Source organism: Halichoerus grypus, chromosome 7, assembly GCF_964656455.1.
Source record: "Halichoerus grypus chromosome 7, mHalGry1.hap1.1, whole genome shotgun sequence".
Lineage (NCBI taxonomy): Eukaryota > Metazoa > Chordata > Mammalia > Carnivora > Phocidae > Halichoerus > Halichoerus grypus.
The window spans coordinates 132,111,803-132,132,523 of record NC_135718.1 but is presented as its reverse complement, the minus strand read 5'-3'; the positions used below and the strand labels follow the sequence as shown (position 1 = coordinate 132,132,523).

The following is a 20,721-nucleotide window of genomic DNA, read 5'->3' as shown; positions in this document are numbered from 1 at the left end:
TGCCCGCGGAATCAGGGCTTCCCGCTTCCTACCTCAAAACCAACCACCTGCGATATTCTGTTTGTAGAGATCCAGATCTTCTTACATCTCAGGCTGGTTTCGTGGGTGCTCAGAGTGGTCTGGTAGATATCCAGCTCAATTCCGGGGACCAGTTGAAATAGGGTCCCCTACTCCTCCGCCATCTTTCCCCCCTCCAAGTCAAATGCAGTCTTAAATGTCAAAGAGAAAATAATACTTTTAGAGGAAAGCATCATTGTGTCCTAGGAGTAGGCAAAGAATCCTTAAATAGGACAAAAATGCGCTAACCCAAGTAGAAAAAAATTGAAAATTTGTTCTATTTTAAAATTTTAAAAATGTCTTTTCTTCTTAAGCTCCAAACATTTTCTTTTTTTCCACTGCAATTGTTATATCCTGTGACATTTACAAGGATGGATTCTGTTGTAGCTAGAGCAATAAACATGCAAGGAGATTTAGTGACCCAGAATTCTTTTCTGCTTAAACATGTCAATGAATTTAGCATGAATTTGTGATTTGAACCCTCTGGAAAAGTGTCCAGCTTCAAAAGCAGGCTACCTTTGTCAGTTGGACTCTTCAAGAATATGTTTGAAAAAATGAGAGTCAAGCATAATTAGGTAAATAAAACATTTAATTGTTCAATTTAAAATGCAGAAATTCTGCCCATTAAAAAACACTAAGCAAAATGACAACCCATGGACTGAGAGAAGATATTTATAATAAATATGTCCAAGAATGTCTAAAGAATATAAAAAGAATTCCTACAGTGAGGTAAGTAGAAGACAGATAACTCCATAGAAAATATATATACACGCAAAAGACTTGAATGGACAATTCACCAAAGAGGATATCTAAATGACCAATCGCTACGTGAAAGTCACTCAACTTCATTTGTCCTCAGGAAAATGCATATTAAAACCCCAGAGAATTACTGCTCTGTGTTCAATAGAATGGTAAAATTACACAGATTGAAAACATCAAGTGTGTTGAGGATTTGGAGCCATTTCTACACTGCTGATGGGAACACCAATTAGCATAATCCTTGCAGAAAACTCTCTGATGCTACCTGTTACACCTAAACATATTCATCCATTCTGTCCTACCGTTCCACCCCTAGGGATGTACTCCTCAGAAGTGAGGACATGTCTTTGTCAAAAACCTCATAACAGCAGCCCTATTTCTATTGCCTCCTAACTAGAATCTATTCAGATGCCCACTAACAGGCACACAATAAAAATGTGGTATATTCAAATAATTGAATATTACACAGCAATATGAATTAGTAATCTGAAATTAAACCCAACAGTGTGGTTGAATAACAAACATAATTTTTAGTGAAAAACTCTACACACTAAAAAATAAGTATGTTTCAATTTATGTAAAGTACAAAACAGACAAATGGATTCCATGTTCTTAGAGATCAGGACAGTGGTCCCCCTCTGTGTGGTGAGGGAGAGGTTGGGAGGGGCTGACCGAACGGGACAACTGGGGCTTCCGGGAGAACTAGTGCTGTTCAACGTCCTCAGCTTGGCGCCGGTTGCATATGTCTCCACATTCTCAATATTCACCAACCCATTTGCTTATATGCTCTTTATGCATATTATAAATCAATATAAAGTTTAAAAACTCAGGGTTCAAATTTCTTGATTTTTGAATTACTAAACGCATTTATGACCAAGGAGAGTGATCCTGTTGCTTCACACACGTATGTAACAATCCCTTAAAGGAATAATTTCCTGGACTGTGGGAAAAGCAGGCCAGCACTACCTTCTTGGCAAGGTTTACTCACATTGTCTGGGTCTTGTTTGTGAAAGCACTGACTCACTTCAGGTTCTGTAAATGATTTTTAAAAGAGCTTCTATTATTTTCTCTTTTGAGGGTTTATGAAATCCAGAGGATATCACCAGTTACTGCTTTGCACATTCCGAGAACCTGAACGTGCTCCAGCGGAGGACATGCCTGAGTTTATAAAAACAAATCAAAAGCAGGTCACAGCATTAACATTCAGTGGAAACGCAGGGACAATCAGATCCAAACTTTGGCAATGCTGGGGCTTGAGGTTGATTTTTCTCTTTTACCTTGCAAAAGTTTCTGATGGGCGGAGCATCTAGTAATCCCTTTAATTCCCGAGCTGTGTTTCAATTTCCTTTTGAGCAAGTGCTGTCCTGCACTAATCACATTTTTTAGAGGTAGAGAATTTGACATAGTGTGAGCACCGTCAGCTATTAAATGTACTCCTAAAAGATCCTCAAAATGAGATTTCCAGGGGAGATCGTTTGGCTTATATTGTGGCCTGTTTGTGTGGCTGAAGGTAAGAGTAAAAAAAGGAAGCCTTTTTTCTATATTATAAAACATTTGCTAATATGCTTTTCACAGGAATTTGGTCTAGAAAATGTGATTTAATTACTGTTCTGTAGCTTCGTGTGTGAGTGGCTTTAGACATTGTTAAGTTTAAAAAATGTAAGTAGCTTATTTAAATCGTGATTATTTATCATGATTTTATTTAATGAAAAAATTCAAAAACTGTTTTTTTTAAAGATTTTATTTATTCATTTGAGATAGAGAGAAACAGAGAGACAGAGAGAGGACAAGCAGCAGAAGAGGGAGAGGGAGAAGCAGACTCCCTGCTGAGCTGGAGCACCCCCCCCCCACCTCACCTCCTGGGGCTCCATCCCAGGACCTGGATCTCATGACCTAAACCAAAGGCAGACACTTAACCATCTGAACCACCCAGGTGCCCCTCAAAAAATGTTTTAATAAACATTTTGAAGACTGTAATATATCATAATAATTTCCCTTGAAATTATCATCATTTATATTTTTTTGCTTAGAATTTTCACCAAAATGTTTTGTGTGAAAGTATTAAGAAGCATATGAACATATATGGAACCAGAACAGAAATTACAGAATAAAAGCCTTCAAATCATCTAATGATTGAATTTATTTTAGATATAGATGTTAACTCTCTCTAAAGAAAATTCCATTTATCGTTTACAAATGATATTGCCACAGCCTTAGAAGTCTTGTAGAGAAGCAAACATTACTTGTATCATTAGAATGAAAATATCACATAAATTTGAAAAAATTGAACATGCAATGTTTGTAACATCTAAGTTATTCTAGAAGAGCAGTCTTTAGGAGTAGCAAATATGCATGTATAAGTTTTCTTTCTGGTATCAGTAAGACAATGACTAGATTTATATTAAATTTAATTCTAACCCTACTTCTCAATAAATTAAAAAGTTTCTTTGGAGGAAATGTGGTTTCTAATTCATGATAGGTAACTAGTTATGTGATAATATCTGACTGACATTTTTAAACCAAATCAGTTAGTTACCTATCATTCTTAAATTTCCAAATCTTTTCACTAAGTCAGCAAGTTTTGATTGAATGCTTACTTCATGTCAGCCTCTAAGCACTGAGAAATGTTAGCAAATAACATAAAATCTCTCTCCTTGAGTGTCTCTCAAGCTACAAAATAAAGGTAGATATCTCTTTAACTATATCCTTTAAGGTTTATTCAAATGCATTTAATTTTTTTCTGGGACAGAGCCTTTTTTCAGTTTTGCTTCTAATATGCTACTGCTTGTATTTTAGCTTGGAAACTTCATATCCAGCCACCTTTTAAACTAGGTATTCCATCATTTCCTTGCACACATAAATATTACAGTTCATATTCAAAAGTAAAATATTAGTGTATTGGCAAAGAGTTCCAGAACCCTGTTAATGTTACCAATCATAGCAAACATCTTTTTCTTTCTTTCTTTCTTTCTTTTTTTAGATTTTATTTATTTATTTGACAAACAGAGAGAGAGAGAGCACAAGCAGGGGGACCGGCAGAGGGAGAGGGAGAAGCAGACTCCCTGCTAAGCAGGGAGCCCAATGTGGGACTTAGTCCCAGGACCTTGGGATCATGACCTGAGCCAAAGGCAGACGCTTAACCAACTGAGCCTCCCAGGTGCCCTGCAAACATCTTTTTCTTTACATAAGTGTTTTTTGTCTTTTCTTTAAGAGAAATACTTCCAGTGTCTCAAAATTTACATATTGTTTGCTGAGGCTTTATGTAGATATCATTTGTCATGTAAGGAAGATTTGTTTTATTTCTAGATCATGTTTAAAACTCAAGAATTGAGGCTAAGTTTAATTAAACTGTTTAAGTGATTACGAAGTGGAATTTGAATTAAAATTGGGTGCTACAAAGTATGTAATAAAAATTAAATCATAGCGATTTAAACTCCTTATGTAATTGATTCCAGCTGACTCATTTCATCTGTATTTTATATTTCATCAAAATGTGTTTAAACGTAATATCAGTTTCTGCTGGTTGAATACTGGTTTGTATATTTTCACAATCCGCTTTATTCAACCAGGCTTGACGTTGTAGCATTTCATAAATGGTCTCTGCTCTGTTTAAAGTGAACATTCCTCAAAAAATGTTACTCACCACTAAAGAGGAGTAACAGCCGATAGGAAGAATTTATTGGCCCAAGTTTCTCGGAGACCAACTAGTACCTTTTTAATGCGATAGGTTCTCTGCATTCCCATTCCATTTGTATAGAAACATGAGTTGCTTCCTTATAAAACATGGTGTTTGCAGGAGTCCCCATAGGCTACTAAGAATCTGGTCAGATTTAGAGGAAAAAGTTGAGAGTAACAGTCCCTCAAACATACCACATGCTCTTTGAAATTAGCGACAGCCCAGAAATTCCTGGCTAAATGTGAATAAATTAAAACCTACTGAAACATGTCCAAGTACACACTAACTATTTTGTGTGGAGAGATATATATGTTATCTAATTCTGGATGTTTAAGGGCAAAAAAGTTCTTTCAGGACTTAAAATATATATCAAAGCTAGAGAGATTTTCTTCTATCAGAAAGTGGAGGAAAAAAAATTTATATATTGTTTCAAGTACAAGATGGTTCCAGATTTGAGTTAACCCTAAAATGGAAACAATAATTGATATTATAAATCATAAGAATTAATTATAAAATATATTCTTTTATGAGGATATATGTGAATGTAATACATAGTTACCTAATCCAGAAAACTTGAGGTAGTGGTTTTTAATCCAAAATTCTATGTTTCAATTCCAATATCATAAATAAGAATTCTCCTTCTCCCTTCACCCAAACCCCACATTTTCAGAGATAGTTCTGTGGTGTTTGCCTATACGTTGCGATTTAAAGTTGTGCAATGACCCAACCGCCTTCAATATCTTCTCTTCTTCAAAAATGTTTTACATGTCGATATCACCAGATTCAACAAACCTGAGGTTAATGTGGAATGACAAATACTCTGAATAAATACTTTAGAAGAGTTAAAGCGAGTATTGTTCACTGCAATTCGCTGTGAATTATTTTAAGTTGATAGCTTCTCTGTAGCCATTTTAGTCAGGAAAGGTAGAATGGGATGATGAGGGTGAAGAACTGGACTAAGCAAGTCTGGGACGTGGGGTATTCCTGGGGAGGAGAGGTCCGATGGGGAAGCACGCCGGTGAGCCCCGTGAGAAGGGTCAGAGCAGATGCCCCCGGAATGTCATGAGAGGGAGAGGTCTGCCAAAGCAAGCCTTGTTTATTTTAAGTGTAGGCGTATCCGGAGAATGAACATGCTACTCTCTGCCTGCATGTAATGTTCGCCTAGAACTGAATTATTAAGTATTGCTGAAATTATTCTTAGCTAGAAGTAAGTTCCCAATGACCCACAAATTAGTAGAGTCTTCATTTTTGGCCTTTGATTGCTAGGGCTTGAGCCAAAGTCTAAATCGGTCCACTTTTCTTTGTTCAACCCCTGATTGTTCGACAGCCTTTGCACTTTTCCTTCTTCCCAGCAATGCCTCCCCCCTCCTCACCCCACACACCATCCCCCACCTGCCCAAGCCTGTGAGATTCTTGCCAACCAATCTCTCCTGTGCTCACTTCACCCATTTAACTTTAACTAGTTTCAGAATATGGTGCATAAAAGGGACATGAAGTAATTGGGAGGGGGGAGTGTTAACATTTCAGCTACATTTCAGCTTAAAATTATAAGGAAACATTATAAAAATGACTCAGAGAAATTAAAGTAATAGAACAGAAAAAAATCACAAAAATAACAGAAGGAAAGGGGTAAAAAGATTTGACAGAGCACTCTTCTTTTGACATTTTAACTGAGAGCACCAAGTTTCTCAAACCTTGTTGACCAAAAATGTAATAGACAGAATAGTGGTTACTGAAACATTCACTTCATAGACTTCCAAAAGTTTTTATATTTTGAACTAAACTAAAATGATTCCTGACTTCAAAATTATAATATAAATTCAAACTTCAGATACGTGGACTAGATGTACAATGGAATTACAGATAGCAGAGTTTCTTGGGTTCGTGCAATAGAGCTTTAAGATCACGAAACATACTAGATGTACAATGGAATTACAGATATCAGTTTCTTGGGTTCATGCAATAGAGCTTTAAGATCATGGAACATTTGTTCCCAAGTCTTATCTTTTATATTTGCTACCATCCACTATGCTCTTTCCAGAGGTTGCCTATAATCTGCAGATATAATGGAAAGACTCCAGGAGAGTTCCCTAGTCATCCATTCATTTTTTTCATTCATTTCTTTGTTCATCCAATGATAATTTTTTGAGTGACTGTTAAGTGCCAGGCCCTATGACTAGCATTTTCCAAAAGGCCATTTAGTGGGGAAAAAAAAGGAATGATTACTATATTTTATGAACATATTGAATTTTATCATATAAAGTACTGTGATGAAGATAAGCAAAAGAGAGACTATAGGATCATTTAGAGGAGGCAAGAAACCCAAATAGGAAGGAGAGGATGGAGTGGGATAGGGTTGAGGAGTTGATTTGTAAGAGCTGGAATGAAGACAGAGAAATAGGTCGGGGTCACGATGGCATCTTGGATAGGCTTTGAAGGTTGAATAGAAGTTAACCAGATAAGGATGACAGGGAGGAGGACATTTAAGACTGAGGAAACATCAATTGGTATACAAAAGACTCTCAGTAGATCGATAAAAATGGAGGTTTGAAATCGGCCCCCACATTTCTCAATCTTCCATCAATGGCATTTCCACAAGTGCTAGAGGTGAAATTGGGTACAGTGTGTGTTGTTTTTCTTCTTTTTCTTGTTTAATTCTTATCCTCAAGATTGTCATGAGAATTATTCAGATGCTAAATCATTCCTGCTACAGAGTTTTTGAAGGTCCTCAATTAAAGTCATCCTCTGACTCAGCTCCTTTTTATAGCAACCAGTCAGTCTATCCTAACAATTTAGGGAGAAGAGGGCAAGATGGCAGAGGAGTGGGGGACTCTGTTTCAACCGGTCCCCTGAATTTAGCTGGATATCTACCAAGCCAGTCTGAACACCCACGAAATCAGCCTGACATGTAAGAGTATAGGTCCTGGATCTCTAGGGAGCAGAGGATCTTCAGTGGAGAAGTACAAAGGATGGAGTTGTGATTGCGGGGACAGATTATCAGAGGATAAACAGAAGGGGGAGGGGGCCATCAGAAGTTAGCCCCTGGAAAGTAATACCCCAGTGCAAAAACATCCTGCACCTAGGGACCAGCCATAGCTTGCAGAGCGGTGGTGGTGGGACGGGAAGGGCCTGATAACAGCGCCTGAACAGAATCCAGGAGCTTAAAGGGCAAACCCTGAGACCAGGGCAGCCCCTTGTGCGGACCTGTGCCTGCGGACCTGGGGGGCTGGCCCTCACGCAGCTGTGGCTGCCACAGTAGCCGCCACCCGCACCCGCCCAGACCGGATCGCTTGTGGTTTTGGAGGCACAGAGGGCAGAGTCAAGCAGGGCCTGGGTCAACCGCTGAGAGGATCCCTGGGGACGTGCACCTCCTGTGGGAGGCTGCAGTGAAAGCAGGGCTTACGGAGGGGGAGACTGTGTGTTCTGTAGGGTTCAGAGAGGAGCAGACTGTGGCTTCTCTCCTCCGGGGCGGAGGTCTGGGTGCGGACATTTTCCTTTGCCCTGACCCTCCAAGAAGGTGTGAAAAGGAGCCAGAGAACAAAACCTCCAGAGAACAAAAGCTCAAAAAAACTGGTTTCCATGGAACCCAGCCCCTTCATAGGGGGCAGGGCAACTCCACCCAAGCAGGACTGACTGAAAAACAACACTGCAGGCCCCTCGCCCAGAAGACAAGCTGGAGGAACAAGAGGACAACAACCCTAGGGTCCCCATAAAACTGTGAAACCCCAACACCAGGGGAAAGTTAGTATATTAAGCTCCTGGTGTTGCCTCATGGCTTGTGTATTTCTTAGATACAACTTTTTTATTCTTTCTCATGTTTTTTCTGTTTCTTCCTTTTCCTACTTATCATTTCAACTAGATGTTTAATACAACATATTCCATAACTTTTTAACTCCTGTTTCACACCTATACTTTTTTCTCTTTTTCTTCTTTCTATATATATAGATATAAGCTTCAATGTAGTCCTTTTTTCTCTATTCAATACTACCTGTAGTTTCAATTTCCCTGTAATTCTGGGAAGTAGTGTTCTCTAACAAAGAGAACAAAATACACCCAGGAAGAACTGAAATACCCTACCCTGCCCACATTAAGAGATTATAACTCCCCCCTCCTCCCCCCCAGTTTTTTTAATTTAACTTTATAAATCTTATTCATGGGTTTTGGCTGTGTTTTCTTGGTGGTGGCTTCCAATCACTCCGAATTTCCCCAGGGTGCATTTTGCCTGGATTGTGGTTGATATTTTCAACTGTACATTCCCTTAACCACTCCTCAACAGAACGTCTAGGAGGAGGAACTCCCAACAAAGAAAAGAACCAGAGACAATGGCCTCTACCACAGACCTAATGGATATGGATATAAGCAAGATGTCGGAAATAGACTTCAGGGTAACAGTTATGAAGACAATAGCTAGGCTGGAGAAAACTATTAATGGCAGCATAGATTCTCTAAGGGCAGAAATGAGAGCTCATCAGGCCAAACTTAAAAATGCTATCAATGAGATGCAATCTAAACTAGATACTCTAACAGCTAGGGTAAACGAGGCAGAACGAATTAGTGATCTAGAAGACAAATTGATAGAAAGGAAGGAACAGGAGGAGCCTGGAACAAACAGCTTAAAATCCATAAAAACAGAATTAAAGAAATAAGTGATGCCATGAAACTTTCCAATGTCAGAATTGTTGGGATCCCTGTGGGGGTGGAGATAGAGAGAGAGGACTAGAAGATATATTTGAACAAATTGTAGCTGAGAACTTCCTTAACGTGGGGAATGAAACAAGCATTCATGTCCTAGAGGCAGAAAGGATCCCTCCCAAGATCAAGGAGAACAGACCAATGCCCCAGCACGTAACAGTAAAACTCAAAAATCTTAGAACTAAGGAAACCATCTTAAGGGCAGTTAGGGGGAAGAGATTCCTTACGTACAGAGGGAGGAACATCAGAATAACGTCAGACCTATCCACAGAGACCTGGCAAGCCAGAAAGGCCTGGCAAGACATATTCAGGGTACTAAATGAGAAGAACATGCAGCCAAGAATACTTTATCCGGCAAGGCTTTCATTTAGAACGGATGGAGAGATGCAGAACTTCCACCACCGGCAGAAACTGAAAGAATATGTGACCACTAAGCTGGCCCTGCAAGAAATATTAAGGGGGTTACTATAAAAGGAGAAAGACCCCAAGAGTGATCTACAACAGAAATTTACAGGGACAATCTATAAAGACAACGTCTTCACAGGCAACATGATGACAATTAATTCATATCTTTCAATAATCACTCTCAACATGAAGGGCCTAAATGCTCCCGTAAAACGACACAGGGTAGCAGTTTGGATTAAAAGACAGGACCCATCCATATGCTGCCTACAAGGGACTCATTTTGAACCTAAAGATACATATACTAACAATTTATTTTCAGAAGCTACCATTTTGACTTGAACAATAATTGGCATTAGGTATTAGCGATCCAAACACTACACATTCCAAGAAACTTGATTTCAGTGATGTATTCAAGCTGTATCCTGAGAGTAACTTGTTTCAACCCTAATTATGACATACTTGTATTCTGCCTGGTTTCTTACATCTATTTCCTGTTCTCTCATTTGCTTTTTATAATCCTGGAATTATCTTCATTGTCTTTACACTGTTAAAATTTCAAGAAAAAATTGCATAATCATACTTTAAAATTTTAAAAATATAATTTTATTTCTTGAAATGCTTTAGTAATGCAATATAATCTCTATCTGTTTTTTCTAGAGTTATTTTCTTAAAACTTCATTTCAGGGCACCTGGATGGCTCAGTCAGTTAAGCAACCACCTCTTGATTTCAGCTGAAGTCATGATCTCATGGTCATGGGATCAAGCCTGCATAGGACTCCTCAATTAGCACAGAGTCTGCTTGAGATTCTCTCCACCCTCTGCCCCTTCCCCTACTTGTGTGTGTGCTCACACGCTGGCTTGCTCTCTCTCTCTCTCTTTCAAAATAAATAAATAGGGTGCCTGGGTGGCTCAGTCAGTTAAGCATCTGCCTTTGGCTCGGGCCATGATCCCGGAGACCTGGGATCGAGTCCCGCATCAGGCTCTCTGCCCCCAGGGAGTCTGCTTCTCCCTCTGCCGTTCCCCCTGCTTGTGATCTCTCTCTCTCTCTCTCTCTCTCTCAAGCCCTCTCTCTCTCTTTCAAAAAAATAAATAAAATCTTTAAAAATAAATAAATAAATAATAAATAAAATCTTAAAAAATTAAAATAAAAAATAAAATAAAAACTTCATTGCAAGACATATTCAGAGTACTAAATGAGAAGAACACGCATCTAAGAATACTTTATCCAGAATGGATGGAGAGATAAAGAGCTTCCAGGACCAGCAGAAACTGAAAGAATATGTGACCACTAAGCTGACCCTGCAAGAAATATTAAGGGGTAAAAGGAGAAAGACCCCAAGAGTGATATAGAACAGAAATTTACAGAGACAATCTGTAGAAACAAGAACTTCTTTTCTGAGAATGTGGTTTAACTGAACTTGAACACTTTTTTGTCAATTCAGACAAAAGTCATGTTGTAAGATTCGCCTAAATCCTGTTATCATTTAAATATTTTGTTATGACATGAGCTGATAATGCTCAGCATATTGAAGATTAGAACCAAAGTAGACAGGAGGTAAATTTGAGGTTAGAGGATCTGAGTATTAGTGAAAATCGGTCCATTCTGTAAAACAGGACGGAGATGGTCGTTATTCTCAGGGAGTTTACATTCTGATGGCAGGATAGATGAAATCTTAGTAAACATAAAAGTAATCATGAATCATGAACTGTGTTGGGAAGGAAGTAAAGTAGGGGCTGAGGGAAAATAACAGAGATGGGGTAGTGGGGTACAGAGCCTTTAGCTGGGCTGGTCTTAAGTGGTCACTTTGAGGAAATAATATTTGAGCAGAGCCTGAAAGATGAGACAAAGGCAACCACGAAAAGTCTCTGGTGCAAGTGTTCCAGGAGAGAAAACAACCAAAAGACCTAAAGGAAAAAAATACATTTGAGATGCTCAACAAAACATGAACAAACCAGGGTGGCTTTGGCGCAATGAGTACATGGTAGAGGAGACAAGATGATATCAGAGAGAATGGCAAGAGCCAGATAGGGGTTCCAAGGGCAAGGTAAGGAGTTTGCAATGTCTTACAAGTGAAAGGGAAAGTCATCGAAGAATTTTAAACACAGGAGTGGCATGACCAATTTTACAAAAACTCCTGTGTAGCCCTGTGGAGGATGGAGTCTTGGAGACTAGTTAACAGGCTGTTTCATAGTCAAGGTGGCAAATGGTAACAACAGAACTAAGATTTCGGAGATGGCAGTAGAAAGATGCACAAATGAAGTAGGGGGTGGTGATACCGTTTTCTTATCGTCAACAGATGCTGTTTAAAGTTCATGGAAAAAGTACCAGAATCTTAAGAATTACTTGATGTAAAAAGGGTAATCGATATGAGAACTCATTCTATAGTAAACATATATACACAGTAAATATTGTGAGAAGGTGGTAGGAAGATGATGTCAAAAAGATAGATCCTTGTCTTTTGTATCTGGTTGTTAAAAGCAATTAACTAAATTTGAAAAATCAAGAATTAATGGTATAAATGTATTATCTTGAAATATAACCTAAAAGAAATGCATTTGCCTCAGGCTAGCTAATGGACTGAACGTGTGTGTATGTGTGTGTGTATTGATTACTTTAATGTTTTGTGGATGGATTACTCCTTTGGTAGATTCATTACTTTTTAAAAAATAATTTAGGGGCATCTGGGAGGCCCAGCTGGTTAAGCACCTTAGTCTTGGTTTTGGCTCAGATCATGATCCCAGGGTCCTGAGATCAAGCCCTGTGTGGGGTTCAGAGCTCAGCACAGAGTCAGCTTAAAACTCTCTCTTCCTCTGCCCCCCCATCTCTCCCCTCCTCCCCCATGCAAGGTTGCGCTCCTGTGCTCTTTCTCTCAAATAAATAAATCCTTTAAAAAATAATAATAATTTAAATTGAGTAAATTAATTGATAAAAAATACTTTATTACTCTTCCCTTGCATTAACTTAATAGGATAAGAACTAATTCTATCAAAATGTTAATACACTAGTGAAAAACAGTTCTGTATTCACAATATGGCATCTATGTTTGGAATTTTTTTCTTTTCTTTTTTTTTATTATGTTATGTTAATCACCATACATTACATCATTAGTTTTTGATGTAGTGTTCCATGATTCATTGTTTGCATATAACACCCAGTGCTCCATGCAGTACGTGCCCTCTTTAATACCCATCACCAGGCTAACCCATCCTCCCACCCCCCTCCCCTCTGGAACTCTCAGTTTGTTTCTCAGAGTCCATAGTCTCTCATTGGTTGAAATTTAACTAATTTATTTTTCCAGGAATCTGAATGCCATGAAGTGGATCTGAATTTCTAAACTGAAAAACACACATATTAGCCTGTAATTAAGCATAAATTTTTCATATGAAAACACGAACACTAAATTTAAAAACTAACAACTACAAAAAAAATCTGGCTTTTGGAGGGGGAGCAGAAATGTGGGGAGATGGGCTTTGTGTTGTTTTATGATAGGGCATCAGCCCCATCTAGTGGAGAAAAAGTATGTTTACTTAAACTCTAAAAATCAAAACTCTACAGTGGAATCATTTATTAAAAGTTCCCTAACATAGGGGCGCCTGGGTGGCTCAGTTGGTTAAGCGACTGCCTTCAGCTCAGGTCATGATCCTGGAGTCCCAGGACCGAGTCCCGCATCGGACTCCCTGCTCAGCGGGGAGTCTGCTTCTCCCTCTGATCCTCCCCCTCTCATGCTGTCTCCCATTCTCTCTCTCAGATAAATAAATAAAAAATCTTTAAAAAAAAAAAAAAAAAGTTCCCTAACATAGATGTGATAAAAATTTGCTAAAACTTCAAAGAAAAATTACTGCATATGAAATCCCACACAGGTATTATATACCACACAAAAATATAGTTTTATATGGAGCTTCTAAGAAATGTAAAACATTTTCATGATGGGTATGTTCCATGATGGGATTCAGCTCAGGTGATTATTCGCCCCTTGCCTTTTAAAAAGAAATTCTAGAATGGAATGTTAAACCATTGTCATAAAACCAAGTAAAGAAAAGAGTTTAGCAATGAAAGTAAAACTAATAAATATGTATAGTGATAAGTATCTTTGAACTTGTCATTTTTATTTTTTTATTTAAATTCAGTTAGCCAACATATAGTACATCATTAGTTTCAGATGTAGTGTTCAGTGATTCATCAGTTGTGTATAACACCCAGTGCTCATCACATCACATGCCCTCCTTAATGCACATCACCCCGTTGCCCCATCCCCCCACCGACGTCCCCTTCCGCAACCTTCAGTTTGTTTCCCAGAGTCTCTCATGGTTTGTCTCCCTCTCTGATTCCTTCCCATTCAGTTTTCCAGCCTTCCCCTATGATCCTCTGCACTATTTCTTATATTCCACATATGAGTGAAACCATATGATAATTGTCTTTCTCTGATTGACGTTTCACTTAGTGTAATACCCTCCAGTTCCATCCAGGTCTATGTAAATGTTAGGTATTCATCCTTTCTGATGGTTGGGTAATATTCCATTGTTTATGTGAACCACATCTTCTTTATCCATTCATCCAGGACATGTTGGCTCTTGGCTCCTTCCACAGTTTGGCCATTGTGGACATTGTTGCTATGAACATTGGGGTGCATGTGCCCCTTCATTTCACTACATCTGTATTTTGGGGGTAAATGCCCAGTAGTGCAATTGCTGGGTCGTAGGGTAGCTCTATTTTTAACTATATACACACACATATATGCCACTTTTCTTTATGCATTCATCTGTCCATGGATATTTGGGCTTTTTCCATAATTTGACTACTGTTGATAATGCTGCTATAAGTATTGGGGTGCATGTGTCCCTTCAAATCAGTATTTTTATATCCTTTGGGTAAATACCTAGTAGTGCAATGCCGGATTGTAGGGTAGTTCTATTTTTAATTTTTTGAGGAAACTCAATACTGTTTTCCACAGTGGCTGCACCAGTTTGCATTCCCACCAACAGTGCAAAAGGGTTCCCCTTTCTCCACATCTTCACCAACACCTATTGTTTCCCATGTTGTTAATTTTAGCCATTCTGACAGGTTTGAGGTGATATCTCATTGTAGTTTTGATTTGTATTTCCCTGATGATGAGTGATGTTGAGCATCTTTTTCGGTGTCTGGTAGCCATCTGTACATCTTCTAAGGAATAATGTCTATTCATGTCTTCTGCCCATTTCTTAACTAGATTATTCATTTTTTGGGTATTGAATTTGGTAAGTTCTTTATATTTTTTGGATGTTAACTCTTTATCAGATACGTTATTTGCAAATATCTTTTCCCATTCTGAAGGTTGCCTTTTAGTTCTGTTGATCGTTTCCTTCAATGAGCAGAAGCTTTTTATCTTGATGAAGTCCCAATGGTTCATTTTTTCTTTTGTTTCCCTTGTCTCCAGAGATGTGTCTAGTAAGAAGTTCCTAGGTCAAAGAGGTCAAAGAGGTTGCTGCCTGTGTTCTCCTCTAGGATTTTGGTGGTTTCCTGTCTCACATTTAGGTCTTCCATCCATTTTGAATTTATTTTTGTGTATGGTGTAATAAAGTGGTCCAGTTTTATTCTTTTGCTTGTGGCTGTCCAGTTTTCCAAACATCATTTGTTGAAGAGACATTTTTCCATTGGATATTCTTTCCTGCTTTGTCAAAGATTAGTTGGCCATATAGTTGTGGGTCCATTTCTGGGTTTTCTATTTTGTTCCATTGATTGATCTATGTATCTGTTTTTGTACCAGTACTAAACTGTATGGATGACTACAGGTTTGTAATATAGCTTGAAGTCCAGAATCATGATGCCTCTAGCTTTGCTTTTCTTTTTCAACATTCCTTTGGCTTTTTGGGGTCTTTTGTGGTTTTATACAAATTTTAGAATAGTTTGTTCTAGCTCTGTGAAAAATGCTGGTGATATTTTGATAGGGATTGCATTAAGTGTGTAGATTGCTTTGGGTAGTATAGACATCTTAACAATATTTGTTTTTCCAATCCATGAGCATGGAATGTTTTCTCATTTCTTTGTGTCATCTTCAGTTTCTTTCATCAGCATTCTATAGTTTTCAGAGTACAGATCTTTTACCTCTTTGGTTAGGTTTATTCTTAGGTATCAGATGGGTTTTGGTGCAGTTATAGATGGAATTGATTCTTTGATTTCTCTTTCTGCTACTTCATTATTGGTGTATAGAAATGCAACAGATTTCTGTATGTTGATTTTGTATCCTGCAACTTTGCTGAATTGTGTATCAGTTCTAGCAATTTTTTAGTGGAGTTTTAAGGGTTTTCTACATAGAGTATCATGTCATCAGCAAATAGTGAAAGTTGACTTCTTCCTTCCCAATTTGGATGCCTTTTATTACTTTTTGTTGTCTGATTGCTGAGGCTAGGACTTCTAGTACTATGTTGAATAACAATGGTGAGAGTGGACATCCCTGTCTTGTTCCTGATGGTAGAGGAAAAGCTCTCCGTTTTTCCCCATTGAGAATTATAATAGCTGTTGGTGTTTTGTATATGGCCTTTATGATGTTGAGATACTTTCCCTCTGTCCCTACTTTGTTGAGGGTTTTTATCAAGAATGGCTACTGTACTTTGTCAAATGCTTATTCTGCATCAGTTGAGAGAATAATATGGTTCTTATTCTTTCTTTTATCAATGTGGTGTATCATGTTGATTGGTTTGTGAATATTGAACCATCCTTGTAGCCCAGGAATAAATCCCACTTGGTTGCCATTCACATGAAATATCTTTTTCCATTCCTTCACTTTTAGCCTATTGTGTCTTTAAACCTAAAGTGAGTTCTTGTTTTTTACTTATTCAGGTACTGTATTCTTTTTAATAATAAGTTTAATCCATTTACATTTCAAAGAATTATTGATAAGTGAACACTCACTATTCACATTTGCCTAATTGTCTTCTGTTTTGCAATTGTTTTTTCATTCTCTTCCACTTTTGATGACTTCCTTTGCTATTTGATTATGTTTTACAGTTATTTACTTTGATTTTTATCTCCTTATCTTTTGTATGTCTATTATAGGTTTTCCTTCCTACTTTATTGAAGTATAATTGATAAAATTGTATATATAAAGTATACAATGGGATGACTTGGTACACATATACATTTGGAAATGAAAAAAAAATCGCATTAATCACCTCACATACTTTTTTTTTTTTTTTGTAGCTGGAATGCTTAAGATTTACTCTCTTAGCACACTTGAGCTATACAATACATTATTACTAACTACATAATATTACTAACTACATGTACATTAGACCTTCAGAATTATTCATCTTGTAACTGAAGGCTTACAGTCTTGGACCAGCATCTCCTCATTCCCCCCACCTCTGTCTGCAAGCCCCTGATAATTACCATTCTACTCTCTGCTTCTATGAATTTGACCTTTTCTTTTTTTCTCTTTTCATTTTATATACAAGATTAATCATGAAGTGTTTGTCTAACTCTGGCTTATTACATTTAACATAATGTCCTCTAGGTTCAGCAATGTTGTTGTAAATAGCAAGATTTCCTTTTTTCTCATGGTTGAATAATATTCCATTATATATATATATCTCACATCTTCCTTATCCATCAATGGACACTTAGGTTGTTTCTGTATGAATAAAGCTATAATGAACATGAGGGTGCAGATATTTCTTCAAGATACTGATTTCATTTCCTTCAGATATATACCCAGAAATGGGATTGCTGTATCATACAGTTCTATTAACATTTTGAGGAACTTGCATACTGTTTTCTGTATGCCTATAACAAATTACATTCCCACCCAAAGTATACAAGAGTTTCCTTTTTCCACATTCTCACCAACACTTGTTATCTCTTGTCTTTTTGATAAAAGCCATTTTAACAGGTATGAGGTGATAGTTCATTATGGTTTTGATTTGCATATACCTGATGATTAGTGATTTTGAGTACCAATTGGCCATTTGCATGTATTCTTCAGAAAAATGTCTATTCAGATCTTTGCCCATTTTTAATTGGATTGGATTTTTTTTGCTATTGAGTTGTATAAGTTGTGATATATATCACAACTTATAGTGCATCAGATCTATGGTTTGCAAATATTTTCTCCCATTCCATAGGTTGCCTTTTCATTTTGTTGATTTGTTGAGTAGAAGCTTTTTCATTTGATATAGTTTTGTTTACTTCAGCTTTTGCTGTCTGTGTTTTGATGTCATATCCAAAAAATATCATCGCCAAGACCAATGTCAAGAAGATATTTTCCTATGTATCTTCTAGGACTTCTAGAGTTTAAAGTCATATTTAAGTCATCTAGAGTTAATTTTCATCAGTGGTTTAATATTGTGGTTTCATTTTTTTTGCTTGTGCTGAAGACGCTACTTTCTTCATGTGTATACTTGGCACCATTATCTAATTTTAATTAAGGATATATGTGTGACTTTATTTCTGGCTCCCAATTTTATTCCATTGATCTGCCAATATGATATTATTTTCATTTTAATCACTTTATAATATAGTTTGAAATCAGAAAGCATGATGCCTTCAGCTTTGCTCTTCTTTCTCAAGATTGCTTTGGCTCTTTGGGAGTCTTTGTGGTTCCATGTAAATTTTAGGATTGTTTATTCTACTTCTGTGAAAAATGCCAGTGCTATCTTGACAGGAATTGTATCTATTGATCGCTTTGGGTAGTATGCACATTTTAACAATATTAATTCTTCCAATCCATGTATATACATTATCTTTCCATTTATTTATATCTTCTTCAATTTATTTTATCATTGTCTTACTGTTTTTAGGATACAAGCCTTTCATCTCCTTGGATAGATTTATTCCTAGGTATCTTATTATTTTTGATGCTATTGTAAATGGTATTGTTTTTTAAATTTCTCTTTCTGATAGTTCATTATTCATTACACAACAGATTTTTGTGTATTGATATTGTATCCTGCAACTTTACTGACTTCATTTATTAATTCTAACAGTTTTTTTGTTTTGTTTTGTTTTGTTTTTTGTGGAGTCTTAGGGTTTTTTCTATATATGTCATCTACAAACAGAGATAATTTTACTTCTTTATTTTTTATTTGGGTACCTTTTATTTCCCTTTGTTCAACAGTGGTGAAATTGTGTATCCTTGTCTTTTTCCTGACCTTGAGGAAAAGCTGAAAGCTTTTTTATATGATGCTAGTTATAGGCTTCTTATTTATGGCCTTTATTATGTTGAGGTATATTTCTTCAACACCTAACTGTTGAGAGTTTTTATCATAAATGCATGGTGAATTGTGTCAAATGCTTTTTCTCTATCTATTGGGATGATTATATGATTTTTAACCTTTGTATTGCTAATGGGGTTTATCACATTACTGATTTGCACCTGTTGAACCATCCTTGAGGCCCATGGATAAACCCAACTTCATTATGGTGTATGAATCTTTTAATATGTTGTTGAATTCAGTTTGCTAATATTTTTTTTAAAGATTTTATTTATTTATTTGACAGAGAGAGACACAGCGAGAGAACACAAGCAGGGGGAGTGGGAGAGGGAGAAGCAGGCTTCCCGCCGAGCAGGGAGCCCAATGTGGGGCTCGATCCCAGGACCCTGGGATCATGACCTGAGCCGAAGGCAGACGCTTAACGACTGAGCCACCCAGGCGCCCCAATATTTTGCTAAGCATTTCTGATCTATGTTTATCAGTGATACTGGCCTATAAATTTTTTTTTCTTATATTGTCCTTGTCTACCTTTGATCTAATCATGCTGATTTTGTAAAGTGGTATTGGAAGTGTCCCCTGCCCTCAAATTTTTGGAATGGTTTGAGAAGAATTGGTATTAATTCTTCTTTAAATTACAATGAAAACTTCTGGTCCCAGGCTTTTCTTTGTAGAGATATTTTAAATTAATGATTCAGTCTTGTTGCTTGTTATTGATTTGTTCAGATTTTCTAGTTCTTAATGATTTTGTTTTGGCAAGTTTTGTATTTCCAGGAATTTATCCATTGCTTCTAGGTTATCCAATTTGTTGGTGTGTAATTGTTTATGCTTGTCTCTTATGAACATTTGTATTTCTGTGGCATCAGTCGAATGTCTCCACTTTCATTTCTCATTTTGTTTATTTTATCTTCTCTCTTTTTTCTTAGTTTATCAGTGTTAGGTCTGTCAATTTTGTTTATCTTTTCAAAAAGGTAGGTATTGGGGCGCCTGGGTGGCTCAGTCGTTAAGCGTCTGCCTTCAGCTCAGGTCATGATCCCAGGGTCCTGGGATCGAGCCCCGCATCTGGCTCCCTGCTCGGCGGGAAGCCTGCTTCTCCCTCTCCCACTCCCCCTGCTTGTGTTCCCTCTCTCGCTGTCTCTCTGTCAAATAAATAAACAAGATAAAATTTAAAAAAAAAAAGGTAGGTATTAATTTTGTTGATTTTTTTGGTCTTTATTTCACATATTTCTTCTCTGATTTCTGTTATTTCCTTGCTTCTGCTAGTTTTAGGCTTCGTTCTTCCTTATCTAGTTTTTTTGATGTATAAAGTTGATTGTATATTTGAAATCATTTCTTTTTCTTAGTGTAGGCATTTATCACTATAAACACCTCTCATAGAACTGCCTTTGTATGTGAGGCATTTTTTCCTCTCTTGTTGCTTTGAAAATTCTCTTTGTCTTTGGTTTTAGCTAGTTTTATTGTAAGGTGTCTTAGAGATGATTTCTCTGGGTTGAATCTGTTTGGGGACTTATGAGCCTCTTGATTTTGATAGTCCAAAAGTCTTCCTAGATTGATAAATTCTCAGCCATTATTTCTTTAAGTAACTTTCTGCCCCTTTCTCCATCTCTTCTCCTTTTGGGACTCACGCAATGCCTAAAATAGTTCCTCTGATAGTCTTCTGTAATTCATATGGGCTCTCCCTACTCTAAGTCTTCCTTTGTTCTCCTCTGACTAGAAAATTAAATACTTCTACTTCACAGATTCTTTCTTCTGCTTCATAAAGTCTGCTGTTGATGCTCTTTATTTTTCATTTCATCCACTGTATTCTTCAGTTCCAGAATTTCTGTTTGGTTCCTTTTATGATTTCTATCTCATTGTTTTCCTGATTTCTTTGAATTCTCTTTCTGTGATTTCTTATAGCTCACAGAGCTTCCCTAAAACTACTGTTTTGAATTCTTTATCAGGAAAAT

General features: G+C 37.2%; 1 protein-coding gene across 3 annotated transcripts in view; it reads left to right on the top strand.

Moving 5' to 3' along the window:
• The first annotated feature begins 2,172 nt into the window (after positions 1-2,172).
• Positions 2,173-20,721, top strand: part of LOC144382623 (complement factor H-related protein 3-like) — a 59,985-nt gene continuing 41,436 nt past the window's right edge. Inside the window, exon 1 of one of the 3 annotated variants that reach the window (XM_078078338.1) lies at positions 2,173-2,326. In XM_078078338.1, coding sequence (XP_077934464.1) covers positions 2,269-2,326 — 58 coding nt within the window. In that variant the 5' untranslated portion in view covers positions 2,173-2,268. The remainder of the gene's footprint in view (positions 2,327-20,721) is intronic. The other 2 variants (XM_078078337.1, XM_078078339.1) reach the window with 2 other exon arrangements.